This window comes from Prinia subflava, chromosome 4 (genome assembly GCF_021018805.1).
Source record: "Prinia subflava isolate CZ2003 ecotype Zambia chromosome 4, Cam_Psub_1.2, whole genome shotgun sequence".
NCBI classification, from domain to species: Eukaryota; Metazoa; Chordata; class Aves; order Passeriformes; family Cisticolidae; genus Prinia; species Prinia subflava.
The window spans coordinates 68413527-68431533 of NC_086250.1; the positions used below are offsets into that span (position 1 = coordinate 68413527).

At 42.7% G+C, this 18007-nt stretch overlaps 1 protein-coding gene across 4 annotated transcripts in view; it reads right to left on the bottom strand.

Annotated features, from left to right (window-relative positions):
- Positions 1-18007, bottom strand: part of CELF2 (CUGBP Elav-like family member 2) — a 376801-nt gene that overhangs the window by 231000 nt on the left and 127794 nt on the right. Inside the window, exon 1 of one of the 4 annotated variants that reach the window (XM_063397062.1) lies at positions 11510-11825. The exons of 2 other annotated variants lie outside the window; for them this stretch is intronic. In XM_063397062.1, the coding sequence (XP_063253132.1) occupies positions 11510-11583 (74 nt within the window). In that variant the 5' untranslated portion in view covers positions 11584-11825. Of the gene's footprint in view, positions 1-11509; positions 11826-18007 lie in introns of those variants that run through there. One more of the 4 variants, XM_063397063.1, reaches the window with a different exon arrangement.

The window sequence follows — 18007 nt, forward strand, 5'->3', positions numbered from 1 at the left end:
TTACCATTGTAACAGATCAAGATGACTTTTTAAAAAGAATTAAGAAAAATAAAAATAGGAGGATAAATCAACACCTTTAAAGCCCTGAAGTCAAATCAGGATAACCCCACAACACACTGTTATAAGCCCTAACTCTCTCTCCCTTTCCATAACTTTCTCTCCATTTCAAAGAGCACCGTCATTCTTAGCGTTAGGAGCCAGTGCTTGCACTAATTGTGAGTCCTAGCATGCAGCTACCAAAATACTTGTCTTCCAGCAACCCCGGGGAGAAGCACACAGTTGTGTTTCATAAGCAAAGAGGAGAATCAGACTTAAGCTCTTGTCACACTGAATATGTCCAATCAACATAAATTCTTTGTCTTTATTTGTTCGCGGTGCGTTTGGATGACAGATACAGAGTGCTTTGAAATCAAAGGGAGCCTGCCCATCGACTCAACGAGCTTTGGATTCAGTCCTTAATTTATTTATAACAACCAGTCTTTCTGGAACCTGAATATTTGAGCTGATTCTAAGCCACTTGTTTTCACTGAGTTTCACCACCAGTTTCGTTGTATCTGTATCAAACACTCTAAGTCAAGTGCTTAGAGAAAAGGTTGCAATCTACTGAGGCCTCTGTGTAAGACACAGCATCCCCCAGCTTGGTGCTGTTATCTATTTATTGTAAAGGCAAATGCTGTTAATGATGGAAGTCTCACCTAAGCACCTCAATGTTGAAGAAAATGCTCACACACAAGGTCTGTCAAAGCTGTAATTTGGGAGGATTGCTTAAAATTTAAGTCCTACTGAGCCTAACCAGGACTTCTCTCAGTGCTCAATATTCCTGGCTGAAACTCCCCAGCTTGTCACATGGAATTAACAGATGCCCTTGAGAAAGGCATGTTACGTAGATCCACAGTGATTTGCATCGGGTAAGTAGGGCAACTTGTGGTTGTGGGAAAAAAGAAAACAACATGATAGTATCGTATTTGGTTCACAACTTGTAGACAAGACTGTTTAAAAAACAGAGCTGAGAGAACCTACTAAAACATCCACTACAAAAATATAAGAAAAACTACTATACTTTTTGAAGCAACGGATCCTCAGAAGAACTAGAAAATCACAGTCAGGGCTGATAATTCCAGTCAGCTGGGTCAATGAACCCAGACCAGAAATGCTGGTCATGCTTTCAGGGACTTTCAAAATTTGAATCACTATCTGGACAGTAAGAATATAAAATCATTAAGCACTTCAGATCTAAGTTCTAGGTGGTTCTCTCCAAGTTCAATAGGTTTCTCTTACTTATCAAAGAAGGAAGAAAACAAAGTAAGTGTTTTGCAGGTATTTGTGGGAACTTCTTTCACCAGAGAAGCAGGGAAGGAATCACAGTGGTGTTTTTGTGGATATTGAAAGGATAGTGATAAGGGAGAGCAAAGCAAGGTGGTTCTTAACTCACAAGGTAGAAAAGGGCAGGGAAGGCTGCTTGCTTGAAACATGGATGGATCAGAGCAGGCTGAAGGCTCCCAGCATTTTAAATAAACATAAGCAGGGAAAAATGCATATTTCAGGGACAGAGAAAAATATGGCATGAAGTGGTAAGAGACTGGAAAAAGAGTTTTAGCTATGTTGATGGATTTTTAAAGTGCTATGCTAAGGTTCTTCACTGATAAAAAAATAGTCCAGCTAGATCTATGAGGGGTTTCATTATTTACAGCATATTATGGAATTGAATAAAAAGGCTCTGTTTGCTGTTCTTGGCAATGTGATTATTTGCTGTTAAATATTTACACCTTTTTTTTTTTTTTTTTTTTTTGCCCAAAGAGTTTTGGGAAAGAAGAGGGAAGTTGATTTATTTTTAAGTTTCCATGAAGCCTTCCAGGTTCACATCCAGAAATTATCAGCAGCATTTTTGCATTTTCTGGGATGTGGGGCTTTGCTAAGCTTAAAAATAAAACCTTCACTCCTGTTAACACAAATGATGCTCCACTTTTTAAATATAACATTAATTTTAAATGATTATTTTCTCTGCTAAGTAATCCCGAATTTGCATCTTATATGCAAGCCTTGCCTAAATACACACCTCTTTCTGCTCCATAATATTCAATTTACCCAGAGGCCAGGCATCTCTTAACTCCAAATTCACTATTTATGTGTGGCTCCAAACCAAACAGGAAAATCAGAGGCCTGAGTGGCTGAAGTCAGCAGCAGTCCTCTCCACTGCCTTTCCCCACTTGAGAAGAAATGGAGAGCCAAGGGGTGCTCAGAGACCTTCAAATTCTCTGAAGGCCACCAAAGTAAAGAAGTCTAAGCAGCCCCTGATGTGGAGGTGAGGACAGAGAGAGCAAAGAGGCACAGAATCAGCCAAATAGTCTCCAGCTCCTGCAGAGATTCCAGGTAGCAATAAGGGCATCTGAGCAAGCTGAAAATTGCTCCTTTCTGCATTCCAGAGTGTATCTCTTGCTACATTTGGCCTGCTGTTCATCAAGACAGACAGACAGGCAGCAACGAGGCTGCTGCAGGACCTCTTCCCAAATCCAAGAAACTGCATGCAGGGGAAGAAAAAGTGACTTGAAGGAGCCTGGAATAATACTTTGAAAACACAGAGATCAGCCAGTGTTCTTGAAGACTCCTTGGGCAACATTAAGCCTTGTAAGCAATATTTCTTGCTGGAAAATAGGTCTCACTCCCATGTCAATGATGGTTTCAAAGGATGGGTTTGCATAGGATCTGAAGAGTTGCTATCTTACATTCCAATGACAATGAGAACTCTTTGTCAACATCTGTACGGCCACATTGAACCAGTCATTGCAGGAAGAAAAAAAGGCTCAAAAATACCCAGAATCTGACCCTAAATCATTATGTTGTACAATACATACTAAGCTATATATACCAAGCTTCGTCCTATTCCAGTGAAATACCCTAGAAACGGCAAAAACATGGGAATGGTAAGAAGAAGATACAGAAACTCTCAGCTTTTCCTACTCTACACAGCCTTGTCTTGAAGATAAATAAATGTGGTCTACCAAGTGAGATATTAGGCTTCACTTAGGGGGACAATGAAATCAGGCAAACTCAATTGTTTTAAAAATCTGTAATATAGTGCTGGACTTTCTTCAACTATATCCGAGCACAGTTATGAAGCTGCTGCATTTACTCTCTTCTCCACAGGCAACAAACCAACTTAAAAGGGCAAGTTGTACTCTATCTTCTGCAGCCAAACAATAGAAATAGCTGTGAAAGCTGAGAGCCCTCAGGCAGTCAGATGAATCCTTCTCTCTGGCAAAGGGGAAAAGATTTGACAAGAGGAGTGGAACCCCCCCTGCCCCAACTTGAGATGTGCGAACACGCCTCAAAAGAATACCTGCCTAACTCAAACTGACTTATCTTCCATTCCATCATCAAGACAGGCACTCTGCTAGCAAGGTAGAACAGTATCTGGAAAGTTATTTGCCTCATGTTTTTCCATGATGAAGTTCGCTCTGAGGCAAGCAATGAGAAAAAGGCTGCAAAAACCACGTACACGACTGCAATTCATCGTTGAGAGCTGGACAGCCTGGCACGGGATGCAAAGCCCAGAATTATGCATTCCTCATTCAAGCCAAGCTCCTGGAAACCCATCGGAAGTTTGGCTTGAACACGGACTACAGGCTATAGCTGGTAATAAAACATCAGATAATAGTGCTCTGCGTGTCCAGAGAGGTTCTCTTTTTCTAAGAATTGCTTCACTTGTCATTGATTTTTCCACATCCTGCAAAAATTAAATGCTAATTTTATTCCTTCCTCTTCCCCCTGGTCCCCTCCCACTCAATACTGATCTCCAGGAGGAGCTGGCAACACTGAACCTGCCAGAAAAAGCCAGTGCTCACCTGGCAATCCTAAAAATTCAGTGCTTTGAGGAAGAAGTTGAATGACGTGGGTCAGATTAGGACAAGGGGAATGACTTCTGCATTTTTTTCCTGGAGAGATCATTTAGATCATCTGTGGTTATTCCTTAATTCAGCATTTCTGGTTTTGTGGTCAAATCTCTGAATATCTTCCCAATCAAGATATTTTCTGGAATCAATTTTAAAGACTAAACGCATACCTAAAGTAATAGTCACTGGGATTTCCTGAACTCTTTTTCTGTATTTCTTTTTTGTTTTCATGTTTGTTTGCCTGGTTTTTGTTTAATGTAGTTTGGATAGGGCCAATAGAATAAGAGAAACCAGTTTCTAAGCAATAAGATCTTGGAAGAAGAAATTAAACTGAATTAAGAAAAAAATTGAAAGTTCATTTACTGACAAATGAAATTAACAGCTTTTCTATCTGTTAATAGAGACATTGCAGACAAAATAAAAGAGCATTTTTATCTCCCTGGAAAACACAACTAGGGGATCAAGTTTACTAAAACTCACGGTGAAATCAAGACAAACCACAGTCCTGTGACTTGCAACCTCTAGAGCATCTTGTATGACAACCAGGTATAGAACAGGGTTTTCTTTAAGCAATAGCCACCAGGCATGGAATATGTTTGACAACATTTCAAACTCCTAATGCTTGTTCTACATTCCATCTGTGTGGAAATATATATAAAAAAAAAAAAAATAAAAGCATTTATTGATAAAGGGCAGAACCAGATGTCTCTCTCACTAGCAATGAATTGCAGGCGAAGGCTGACAGAGCCAAGCAATTGAATGAGCCAGGAAAAAAAAAAAGGCAGAAGAAGGGAATAGATCATTTGATTTTGTAGATTTTCAAATGCAGTTATCCTCTCCAAGAAGCTAATAATTTAAACACCAGCTAAAGAGTGTTTGTATCTGGATATCCCTCTCAAAATCTCCACTGTTGTCTAGGAGTGAGTACATTTAAGTGGAAAGACATTGAAAAAAATCTGTAAATGAATGTTGCAATGAATTGCTACCTATGACTGCTGGGACAGTGTTAGGCTTTTCTGTTAGTGTGACATTTTCTTTGTCACACTAACCCACTAGGATAAAATAAAATAATAATAATAATACTAATGTTTAAAAAATAACAATAAAAAAAATCAGTAGATCATTAATGCCATTTCCCTGAAAGAGCAATAGCTACATATCTGGAATAACCATGGTTGTAAATTCTAAAACCTCAGGGTAAGATTCACACAACAATTTAAGAAATTAACAGAGATGTGAAAATCATAAAGCAAAATTCTCAGGTTGCAGTTGTTTTTTCCCTGTAAAAGCCTGAAGTGGCTCACTATGCAGAGGCTGAGGGGAAATCAAGGACATAAATTCCCTGCATGTTCCCCTGCAGAGGATGAGCCCATCCCTGATGCAGTGGGGAGCAGGAGGAGCTGGGCACAGCTGGGCATGGTGTTTCCTTCCAGGGTAAGCTGGACACAGCTCTCTGCTTCCAGACTAAGCTGAGCAGAAGTGGGCAGGAGCACACCCCTTCCAGCCTCACCAAAGGCTGGAGCACTCACAGGCATGGACTAAGCCTCTCCACAGCACTGTGCCCCAAGTCCTGCCCTCAGCTGTGACAATATGCTGCCCCTGATAGAAAGTGATGGGTAAACTCACAAAACATAGCCCAGGAGGCCAGTGCAGGATCTCTCTCACAGCTCTTACACCAATGTTTGTTTCGGAGCATTGTTTTTGAACTTGACTTTAAGTATTGCCACCACTTGGTAGGCGAGGGAGAAGCCATCCCAGGGCAGAGAACACACTCAAGATACTCAGATTCTTCAGCTGAGTCGTAAGAGGCAAGAGAACGCAGCTGTTCTCATCCATATAAACTATTTTTTCATATTTGTGTAAATGGAAAGAAAAAAAAAATCACCAAACAGGCACTATTGGTACAGTAGGCAACTCCTTTGTGAATTGGCTCATTTAGGCATTCATTTAAATACAGTAATTAAGATTTAACACAAAACAGAAGCTGCTTTCAGATGTCATTTTGAAGGCCAGATGATCTCCTCTTTATTAATATTATAATTTTAAACTATTGTCAGCTGAATTTTCAAGAATCAAGCTGTGAGCAGAGAGAATACACTACTGAAGTGTGTCCTATTTACGTAACCCAGCCTCAATGAAAATGAGAGATTGATTATAAATCTGTTATACAGAGGATGGAGAACTGCACCACTAAATGTCAGGGTGCTTCATCTGGACATTAGGAGGGATTTTATACCTTCAGCATCTGCCATTCACCTTTTCTATTTAATACCATATGGAAGAACACAACAGCGTTTGAGGCAACATATTTCTGAAAACCTTTATGAGAAAGCCAGCAGCTTACTGCAAATGAAAAATGAAATCCTGAAGGGAGCACAAGCACTTCTCCTCCTTTCCACAGCCACGGAGAACGCAAGAACGCGTTGGAAAGCAATTAAAGTATGATGATTCTAAAGGGGAATAATTATTTCACAATTACTTGAGAACATTACATTTATTGCTCCAATTAGTTTTTATTTTCCAAACAGGCATTCTTGTTGCTGCATTTTTCTTGTACCTGTGAAGGTTTTTCTTGTTCTCCCACTTCTTTGCTAAGGAAAGCTCAGCCTTGCTCTCTACGTATATTTCCTATTTTGTGACTTCAGCCTCTGGTCAACCTTACCCTGCCACCAATTTGTTTTAATCAAAGGAAATCATGTCAAGAGATGCAATATACTTTGCAACTATATGAACACACAGGAAATAATCCCCTATTGGAAACACAGTGTGTGGAAACAAATAAAAAGAAAGAAAACCAAAACGTTGCCTCTACATCAGTAAGAAAGAAGTTTTTATTTGCTTAAACTATAAAACAATAATTTTTCTGTAGAATGTTGGCTGGCCCAGGTGTACTGTTCCTATTCCAGGTGCTTTTAAAAAAGAAAAGATTTTGTACACCTTTCGCCTGTATTGGTTTGGTCAAATATTTTTATACGAATCCATGAATTAATCATGAAATTTGAACAGTCCAAATGCTCCAAAGATATCAAACATCCTAAAATGCCAATGAAATATTTAGAGTTATCAAAGTTGTTAGAGCAATCATAACTGATGATTAATTTGGATGATGAATACGTGTGGAGGAGGCTTAAAACTTGTGAGATCGTATCATAGGAAGTGAAAGATATATTTAAATATTGATGTGCTGAGAGTTATCGTAGGTTCACTTCTGAATGAGATTCTAGAAAAGATGATGGGGAGAAGGACACCATGAAATTGTAATTATTTAATAGACATCCAAAGATTTATTTTCCTTTCTGAAGCTTTTTGAAGCTCCTTGGCAACAGTCAAAAAAATTTCTTCTTTTTTTGCTTTGCTTTTCCTCAGTAGTGGCCCAAGGAACCTGTCACACAGGTAACTTAAGTAAAAGTCATAATACTTAAAATAAAGCTATTGCTGAATCAAAGTTAGAATAAAATGCCAGTATAAGGATGAGGCTGTGGTCTTAAAAATACTCAACTGTCTGTTTTCAGTTAGGAAATCATGATTTGATATTCTAGAAACAAAAAAGACCAGAGAGTGGAAAAATTATTTTTGACAGGATATTAAATTTCCCTGCAGTTACATTTAAAAAACATAATTTTGTTATCTCCAGTTTTTTGCTTAAAAAAAAAAAAAAAAAAAAAAAAAAAAGTCAGTCCTATATTGCAGGTTTACTGCTGAAAATGAAGTTCTGGATTTCAAAGTGCAAGCATGTCCTGTGGATGATGACATTTCTTATTTACTGAAGAGCAAATACAAACAAAAAGTATCAAAAACTGATCTTCACTGGCATTTTAATCAGCATATTGCACTTATATCTGATTTTGACTCATTTTTGATTAGAAGAGAAAGAAATTCAAAGGCTAAATATGTTTTCACATTATTGCCTTGTAACCCATGCAGTTGAATGTGCACTCTTGAGGCATAATGTATTTTACTGGCATTACAACTGGCTACCAAAAATTAAAGTAAAATTTGAGTTTGTTTCAGTAGTAACAAACACTGATACTCATTTACATTAAAGGTAATCCCAGGCACTGAAATGTGGAACATGGAATGGCAAAATCTTCTGTGGTATTGCAGAAATCAGCATGGGGGGGGTTACAACGGTGAGTATTTAATCCTCAAAGCAACCACTTCACAATCATCCAGTTGGCGTGTACATGTAAGCCAGTGAAATCAGCAAATTACATTGAACTCAGATTTTATAACCTCACTCCATAGCCATTAACCCTCTCCTGCCCTGTCCAAATACACACACACATTTCATCTATACGTTTCACCTACATGTATCTGTGTATTTTCCTCAGAACTGCCTCTTCCCCGCAGTGCACAACAGCAGTCAAACAATTCCTGATCCTTCCCAGAGCATTCACCAAGCAAGGGCTCTTTGCAGGCATGGTTAGAGCATCCAGCTTGCCATCTGTCCTCAAGAACAGAAGTTCATGCATTTTTATGCTTCATATCCTAGAGTATCTATTTTCCAATGCCATGTCATTAATTAATTTTTACGAGTAAATTGCCATTCAGTCACTAACCAGGTACACTGATGCCATGCATACAGTTTAATTATACACAGTCATGCTCAGTGTATCTGATGTTCTATTTTATTTCTGCTTCGCTATATAGTAACAGCAGCAAAATTTGAAGCAAGCATCATTTAAGAGCCATTAACATTCTCACAGAGGTAAAAGCATTTTAACTTTGCAATATCAGGCTGGCAGTTAACTTTCACACTAGATATGCACTGAAAGTTATTCCTTGAAAATTCCCCTTTTTCTCTCTCATTGAGATAACGGATGATTCTGAAAATAAATCCCCTTACAAATAATTTTGAATCGTGCAAAGAAGAAGTGCAAGTCATATTGAATGCTACCAATTTCCCAAAACTTCTGATATGCCACCAGCATATTAAAAAAAAAAAAAAATCCAGTTTTGCCAATTTGTGCTGTGAAAGAGAACCGTTATACATACATTTTGCTAATTGCCTTGCTCTAAAATAGGAAATTCCTTTCTGCTGAGGGCTGAACTGAGCTCCACGGAGTGGCCGGAGCAGATGGCGAGGTTAAAAGTTTTGAGCAGCGCGGTAACCGGGAGCGCGCTCCGCGCCACCCCGGTAGCGCTGCTGGCGGCTCCCCGCCCGCCTGGGGGGCAGCTGGAGGGCAGGGGGCTCGTGTGCCCCCGACCCCTGATGCGTAATCAAACTGCATCCTCGTCAGCACTGATTAGTCCAGAGAGTTGGGGACTTGCGAGTAAATGCGTGTCACCACTTGGCTAAGGAGGACAAGATAAAGATGGTTTTGAACAGCGAGTGGCGGAGTGTTAGAAAGGCAGTGTAGCAAAGCTCTCACACGCAGCATTTGGGTTCAAGGCTGTTTGTGTTAGGAAGAGAGGCTCCCTGAGTTCATGGCAATTTAGCCTCAATATTAATTTGCATGCATGACACATGATCCCTTGAAATCATGCCGTCTCCACAATTACTTAGACCAGGAGCAAAGCAAGGTTTGGTTAATACAAGGAAGCACATCACATCACGACCACTGATGATACAGGAGATAAAGTTTTTTTTTCCTTCAAGAGATTACTTAGTCACCCCTCCCCCCAAAAAAATGCATGAGGAACCAGCACCAACCCTACAAGGTGTGCACTTAACAACTCCATTATCAAACTTCTGTATTTCAAGATCCAGTTAGCAGCTGACATTCCTCTAGACTAATTTTTGTATCTTTGGACACACATTAAGCTCTGCATCTAATGACCAATGACTGAGTTTCAGGCTGTGTTAAAATATATTATGGATGCTTCATGGAGAGAAGGAGTATGAAGAGAGCAATGCAAAAGAAAGAATATGACGTGGTACTCCCCCACCTCGAGGGGCAGATTGGAGATAAAGTTATATAAGCTTAAGTGACAACAGGGCATCATCAGCCACAGTTAATAATGCCTTTGAGCTTGGAGATATTTGTTAGCAGGATCTTTTCTGACTGCCTAGGACAGCAGGTAGAAAGTCTAATCAAAGCTGAGATAATGAAAACAAGGGGAAATTTGGCTGTGGCAGGTCCCTACAGAGGGCTGCAGAGCAAGGAGATACCAATGTTCAGCTGCTACTTCGTATCCCAATGGTCAAACCTCTGCGATTTTTCTGCAAAACAGGCGAAACTGACAGCACTTTCCCAAAACTGACTAATGCCAACAAAACCCGAGATTCTACAATGGGAAGAGCAAAACACAGCACAGAAGTTTTTCGAATTTAAGATCACAAATTTAAGACAAGAGGCAGTCAGAATTGGCACACTTCGATGTCCTTCAAAGACTGTAAAAATAGTGTAAGTCATCTGCACCCCCCTGACTCTTGCCCCTCTCCCACACACTCACTAAACCTCAGCTGTCTGAACAACTGGCCACCACTGAATATCTCCATGCAGAGCACTGCTGGTGCAAGGGAAAGCATTCCACCTCAGAGAAAGTTTGGTTGCCAGTAAAAAAGGCAATAAAAGTCTGAATAGCCTTAGATGGGGGCACAGTTTGCAACCTGATTTGTGCAAATTGCAGGTGACACTCTCTGCTGCACACACGGGTTTATTTACACTTGTAACTTAAGCGCTGCCTCAACCAGAACAGCTTCAGTGCAGAGCCAATGCCAAACCTCTCGCTTCATTCTAATGTAACTCAAACCTCGTTTGTCATCCTGATAAAAGAAGAAAAAGCAACAAAATAAAAGATATCCTGGATACTGTAAAATAATGCAGCACAGTCCTCACACTTCGTATCTTTCAGCAGATGGCTATTTCATCATTTCTACCTTTTATTTTTTCATACAAGGCTTAGGTTACCTGAAAATACCTGTCAATTGGCAGTGCCCAAGAGGATGATAATAGAAACTTTCAGACCGAGATTAACAGAGCAGAGCCGGGCTAGGGGAATACTTCTCCTTCTGAAATTCCAGCATTCAGCGCCTTCCAATACATCCCATCCCCACTTCTACTGCACGTAAAACAACCATCCTCACCCTAATTAACACTCTCCGTACCAGGCAGCTGTCGGGGACGGTATGGGAGGGGGCGGGGGGGGGCGAAAAAAGCCAGATCCCTGCGTTCTGCCTGGTACTCCCAGTGGATGCTTAGTATTTCATCTGAATTTGAAAACTGCTGAAAATTTGCAAGGGCATTTTTATTCTGCCGGGGAGGGGTGAGAAGACACGGGTGGGTCCGGGCTGGGTGCAGGGGACAGGTGTCTGTGCAGGGCTCCGCTGGGCACGGAGGGGAGAGAGCGCTCAGCTACGCGCGACCGCTGCGCGTTTCTCCACGTTGCATCATCATCATCATCATCAGCGGCAGCCGATAACCCCCCGCGCCCGCCGGCACCGACCTGCGGGACGCTGAACACCCCAGGAGGGGGCACGGCACGGAGACCACCAAGTGACTTGGGGAGGAGGGGGTGGCTGGGGGTAGGAGCCCCCCTTCTCCTCCCGCGGAAGGGCGGGCGGTGCGGAAGGAGCCGGCCGAAGCCCCGCGCCCCGCGGCGGGGGCTCGGTGCCGGGCGGAACCCGGAGCGGGGCGGGGTGGGGGAGACCCGGCGGCAGCCCCGCCGCCACTTACATTCTGTCAGAGACCAGCAAGCGACCGTCGACCATCATCTCCGGAAGGAAATCCAGCTTGAACGAAGAAGTCATGCTGGGCTCCGGGGGCGCCGCGGCGGTCGGCGGGAGGATGCGGCGGGGCGCGGCGGATCCCACAACTGCGCCGGGCGGCGGAGCGGCAGGCACAGGTGCGGAGGCCTCCCCGCGGCAGCCGCCAGCCCCGGCAGTTGTCACATTTCTCTCCCCCTCTCGGTTTTTTCCGCCAATCCCCTCCGAAATCGACTGCTGAGGCAACTGTCGGTGGAGCGCCAGGTGCTGAGCGGGGAGGCGGAGCCATCTCCCCGCTGCGGCTCCCCGTTAACCCCTGCGCCCCCGCCGCCCCGGGAGAGGCCTATTGCCGCCGCCGGGCCGGGGGCTGCCCGCCCGGGACTCCGCCGCTCCGCCCGGCCCCGCTCCGGGGGCGGCGGGACCCGCCCGCGGCCCCGCGGCGCTGCCCGGCCCCGCGGCCGTGCGGGGGGAGCCGAGCCCGGCCCCGGCCCCCGCAGCCCCGGGCGGGCGCTGCCCACGAGGGCTCCGCTGGGGCACGGCCGGAGCCGAGCTGGGGGCACTGGGAGGGTTTGGTCAGGTTGTGGGTGCAGGCTGTCTGCACGCTCAAACTCCTGCCATTGAGACCTTGGCAGTGTTTTAAATGCTCAGAGTGATGTTACTGGCTGGAGAGAGACTGGTAGTAACTCTGTCCTCACTGATCGGAAAGAGGGATTTAAATAAGTTAATGACGGCAAATCCTTTCTCGTGGCTGTAACCTCCCAAAAAACCCGCTCCCAACCTCGCTGCTCTCAGAGTTGGCCACACACAGAAGTGTCACCTCTGAGACGCACACAAAATTCCACACATACAAATAGCTGGAGGCTCCCCCCCCATGCCACCGCCCCCTGAAAATCTGTATAAATTTTCCTTTCCATCTCCAAGACCTACTTGCTTCAACACAAAGCCGCTCCAGGCAAAAGAATATTAACATATTTACGAAGATTACTAGGTGATCTGAGCAGTCTAGACAGACAGAACGTTCCTCTCCATTGTGTGTGCTTCTCCATCTGAATCTCTCTCTAGGTTTTATAATTTGATTTGTTATGGATAGTCAACACTTGCAAAAAGTAACAAATGCAAATTAAAACCTACTATGCTTAAACTTTTAAAAGAGCAATCTAATATAAAATTTAAATATACCCAAAAACTGTGTTATCAGTCAGGCCAACTTTTATTTAAATTTTGACCATCATTGTTTTGATAGGGAAAAAAAATACAGGACAGGCAAGTTTTTTAGAGTCCAGTTTATTGCACTAAGAGACTTCTCAATTTTAAACAGTTAAAAAGGAAGAAAAAACCCTCAGGCTGCTAAAATTTTTGCCTACTTTGCAAGTCTAAAGAAAGAAAAGGTTCACTTGGCCCTCAGCATAATCCCCGTAGGACAGCTGCAATCCTGAACAGATATCTATAGTGTTATTAATCTGCTCTGCTCTATATGTTCACATACTGTCCTCATCACCATGGCACCTAAACATCCACATAGAAAGAAAGGCACAAAAGCAAAGCTATGGCCCCTCTTTACTAAATTCATGGTGATTCCTTTACGCCACCCATCCATCACAGCGTAGGACTGACCATACAGTGGATAAAAAAAAATTAAGTGAAAAGTCCAAATGAAAGGAGAAACCAGCACAACTTTCTCCAGCTGGATGCAGCCACCTGGTTTTTGATCTGAGGCCTCCATGGTGGTTAATCCGGCCCAGAGCAGAGTTGGATTAACTTTCAATTTCAAAATCTTGCCACTGCAGAAGGGACAGATTTTAGCTCAGAAGAAATACAGGCTGCTCAGTGAGGATGAAGATATTCTTCTAACTAAGAAGTCTCCACCCCCACTTCGCCCTGTGCAGCTGGATCTGCACCTCTTCATCCTGAGTTTTTTTGGTACATGCTAAATCTGAGGGACTTCAGTCTCACCAGCCTGTCACTGCTAAGGACCACAGTCACTGCTGCTGACTGAAAAGCAAATCCACGCTTCACACAGGATGCAAAGAGGGAGGAGGAGAGGATCACAAATAATTTTGCTTAAAATATGCATATGGAATAGAGAGATCTTTATAAATTTGCCCCATTATGCAAGGTGTAAGTGCTTAAAAATGCTTCATTAAAACGTATGTTCTTTTGAAATATTTATTTTCCTTTTAATTACATGTGAATTAGCTGGAAGAAGCTGTAGGGAAGCCCTCTTACTGACTTAAGCCTTCTCAGCAGTTTGTTAAATTCTAGCCTCAAATCCCTTGAGGGAATAGTGGATTCAAAGCAGCTTTTAATCATACTATAAGGAGGGTGAAGTAGTATGTAAGTAGGTCATAGAGAAAGCATTACAAGTGCATAGGTTATTGCTTTATTTAACAACTACAGTGTAACACACTTTTCAAAGCACATTTGCTTTTGCCATTTAAAAGTTAGAAACAGGAACAGGGTCAAATGCAAAAAAGAAACCCTCTCCATAAAAGATACTGAGATATGACTCAAGGAGAGCTTAGAGGGAAAAACTGCATTCGAATAATTTGGTTCTCAGACATAAATTATGTAGTGTCTATGTATGAATTAACTCCCCATGGCAGAGGGTAAGTGGTAGGAAACAAAAAACCCTGAATGTTTCACGCACTGTTACAGGCTCAGCTCTGCTATTTGTAACATTAATGGCAGATTCTTGACCAGCACACGTGCGCAAAATAGCAGCTTTTGCTAAAAATTAAGGGAAAAGTGGAAGCTCTGATGTGTTGCTACAGCACAGAGGGAAATGGGGAGCAAGAGTGGCAAGTGAAACTGCATTTATTTTCACAGCATAAATCAGACAATGGCTCTAAACACTGGCTTAGAGGAGCTGCATTATTGCTGCCCTCCAGTATTAAGCTTTTTCAACTGGTGGAGCATATGGCAATTTCGAGGGAGGAACCTAGAATTTGGAATCATCAATTCTCGGGCTTTAATCCTATTCCAGCTACAAATGCTGCCTCCTATCCCTCCTCCCCTCATTTCAGAGGCCCAGACCTTGTTTGGCTCGTTTACTCTTTGTCCCTCAGTTTCTCCATCCCTCTGAGTGGGGCAGATGAAGCTGTTCCACCTCACCTTTGCAGATTAGTCACCGTTCAAGTGGCTTTTTAAACACAGAGCTACATACAATTTCTCCAAACAATTCAACCTTTGAAAACTGCCCACCTCTTCAGAGAAAAAATCAAAACCAACCAAAAAAAAACCCCACACGAAGTTCAGCTGTAGAAGGCCAGGATTGAGCAGGGACTTGTCGTGTGTATGAGCTCACTCTGACATCACTGCCTGTGGCTTCATTCAGCGAGTGGCAAAGAGAGCAGACACCCCCTTCCCTTCCAGATGCCAAAGCCAAATCCAGTGTGGAGCTCACATCATGTCCCCTCTTCAGACCCCCTCCTCAGCCTCTCCTTAATTCCCATTCTTTTAATCAATTTGCCCCCCAGTTTTGGGCCAAGGAAATGCTACCGTTGGAAGCACTTCAAGGGAAAGTTTCTGAATGACTTCACTCTCTCCCAAGCCTGCAAGGCAGTATGAAGAGAGTTCAAATCCTCTGCTTTATTCCCCCCTAAGCCAATGAACATGCTTGGGATTCAGCTTATCTCTGGCATCAAAGCAAGTTTCTAACAGAGGCAGCAGAAGCAGAGCTCAGCGACAGAGGTGTAAATTTGGAGTGGGCTCAAATGACTCCAGTGGAATCACTCAGGATCTTCCACTAATGCGAGGGAGAGCAGGAATCTGGTCCAGCTAGAGTTAGTGAATGCAAACCAGGTGGTTGCTATCTTTCACAAAGAAATAACCTTCCAGGCAAGCCACGAGCCTGGAAGTAATGGCGTGACCAGGAGCAGGCAGTGCAGCATTTTGTTGTGTGTGGTGGGATGTGAGCCTACCTGCCTATAAGGGAGGGAGCCCATCAGCCTAACTCTTAGTAGCAGACTTCTGGAGGGGCAGGAAAGGGAGGGGGCATGAAGAAAAAGCAAAGCAAAGCACACCAACACTTGGGCAGAACTACAGAACCGTGTAGAAATCATTAACAAAGCAAAAAGTAATGGATTTCCTTGAATGGTAAAAAGTAGTGGATTCAATTCTACACCATTTTACCATTTGTGATTACCTGGAACAAAACTGTCTTTGTCAGTTATGTCTAATATTGGAATAACATTTTGAATTACAAAGCCTTAACCTTTCAGTAGGGATTTTGTATTTACAAAACCAAACACACAACAACAGTCTTCCACTCATTCTGAGAAATAAAATAACTTGCGTATAACTGAGATCCTTTTAAAAAGAAAATGGAAATATTGGTTAAAGCTGGTCAATGAATTTTACGTATTTAAAATAGTGCTTGTGAGGTTTCCTCCGCTTCCGTAGGCTACTGTAGCTCACCAGTAATCTTCAGAAATAAACGTCATTTAAAATTAGCCCAGTGAAAAGGTCCCTCAAATTAAGCATTTCTAGAGCTTTCACTTGAAGCGCATTGATATTATGTAAACTTGGTTGCTATAGTAAAACTTCCCACTCACTTCTCTTTTTTTTCTCCCTTCCTATTTTATACCAGTGATGAGGTGATTTCATCCCACTGTGGGTAAAGGGCCTTTGTTCCCTTTTGTGGGTAATAACTCAATTTTTCCGAAAACAATTAGGCAACATATCGTGGCACAGGGCAGATGCTACATGGAATGGAGGGGTTTTGGAAAGACCTTTAATTTAGAGGAACACCCTCCTTTGTGAGGAGGGTGTTTCTCTAAATACCAATACCTAGGACACTCAATCATGATCCTCAGGTCCAATCCTGCATGGGGCTAGTGCTGGGCAGAAGGTGCCCAGTAACCTCTGCTCCAGCAGGGCTGTTCCTGGGCTCAGCACTACGTTTAGAGAATAGTGAAGTAAAGCAGTAACAAGCAAATTTTTGCATGACCAGGTCTTACCATCCTGTTGTTTATTTGCAGTCCTGTTGAAGAGCATCACTGTTGATCCACCTTTGTGTTAGTGCCTTGTGCATATAGACACAAGACCCAGGCTTCAGTCAACCCAGTCTTATCTTGACTTGGTAACAGACAATGATGGTTTTTTAATTTTTCTTTTCCTTTTTTTTTTTTTTTAAATGGGCTACCTTGTCTTCTCACCTGCTAGCTATCAACAACCACTACCCAAAATGAAGAGAAACTGGGGTACTGCAAGCGCTGGGCAGACCTGATTTCCTACTAGAGAGCAGACATGTTATTTGTGGTAAAAAAAGACACCCTGGAAGAGGGAACTGAGTATTCTCAGATTTGGCTATTATATTATCTTCATGTGAAAACCTATGACTTAGGACAGGAGAAATCATGCATCTGGTGCTCTTGTCTGTGTTGCTCCATCCTCACAATATGCAAAACCACCTCAAAGAGCAGAGGAAAAATCCCACTGTAACAAAAAACCTTTCCTGCCATCTACATCCACAGGAGGAAATACTGGAGACACAAAAATCTCTTTCATTTTATATAAATTTGACTTTTCTGGAGATTTTTGCCCATCTGGAGAGGCTGGTTATTGGGAGAGAGGCAGGACGAGGGAAGTAGGTGGTGAGGATGGCCTGGATCAGGAGGTGATGCTGGAGAGCATCTCCAAATCCAGAAGCCACGGGCAAAGGGTGTGAAGTTCTAATGTGGCATCAGCAAAGAAAGAATGTGGGTAAGGGACATCAAAAGAAACAAGAAGCCAAAAGGAGACTTATTTTTTAAAACAAAATGTAAAGACATCTGAGGGGTTTATTACAATATCTGCCTTTACCTACTGCACTCCACTTCTAACAGCAAGATCTACAAGAGCTTAACCTTCGTCCTCCATTCTCATTCACTTCTACCAGGTGTTTTTCTTTCTTTTGCACTGCAAATGATTGGATTTCACTTTAAACTCAAATTGTGGCATCCTTAAGGTAGGAAATTTCACAGGTCTTCTTTTTCCATTTGTTCATGAAATGCCTAGCACACATGTCAATCCTCAAAAACAACAATCACCCTGAAAATATGCAAAGTAGCTATCTTTGTTTCCTAGACAGAAACCATTAAATATCAGACATGAAGGAAATAAGGAAAAGGCTCCTGCAGTAACTGTAAGGAATTTGGGTGTGCAGAAAACTGCACCATGCCTGGGTTTAGTGGTTTGGATTTTCCCCCCTTAAATGAATGGTGTAAGAGTTGCCACATAAGCCAGATCAAAATGCCCACCTAGCGCATGACCCTGTCTCTGAAAAGGGGTGGAAAGAGAAAGAGCATGAATATGGCAAGTGATCCTTCATCCCTTCCAGCAGCTGGTGGCTGAGGGATTTCCTAGAGTCAAGAATGGCATCTGAACCAAGATGTTTAACAAGCTCAAGGCACCGATTCAGTTTTCCCACAAATTCTCTGTCTGAAAGGAATGTTGATGAAGTCACCTGTTTAATTTTCCCAGAAATACC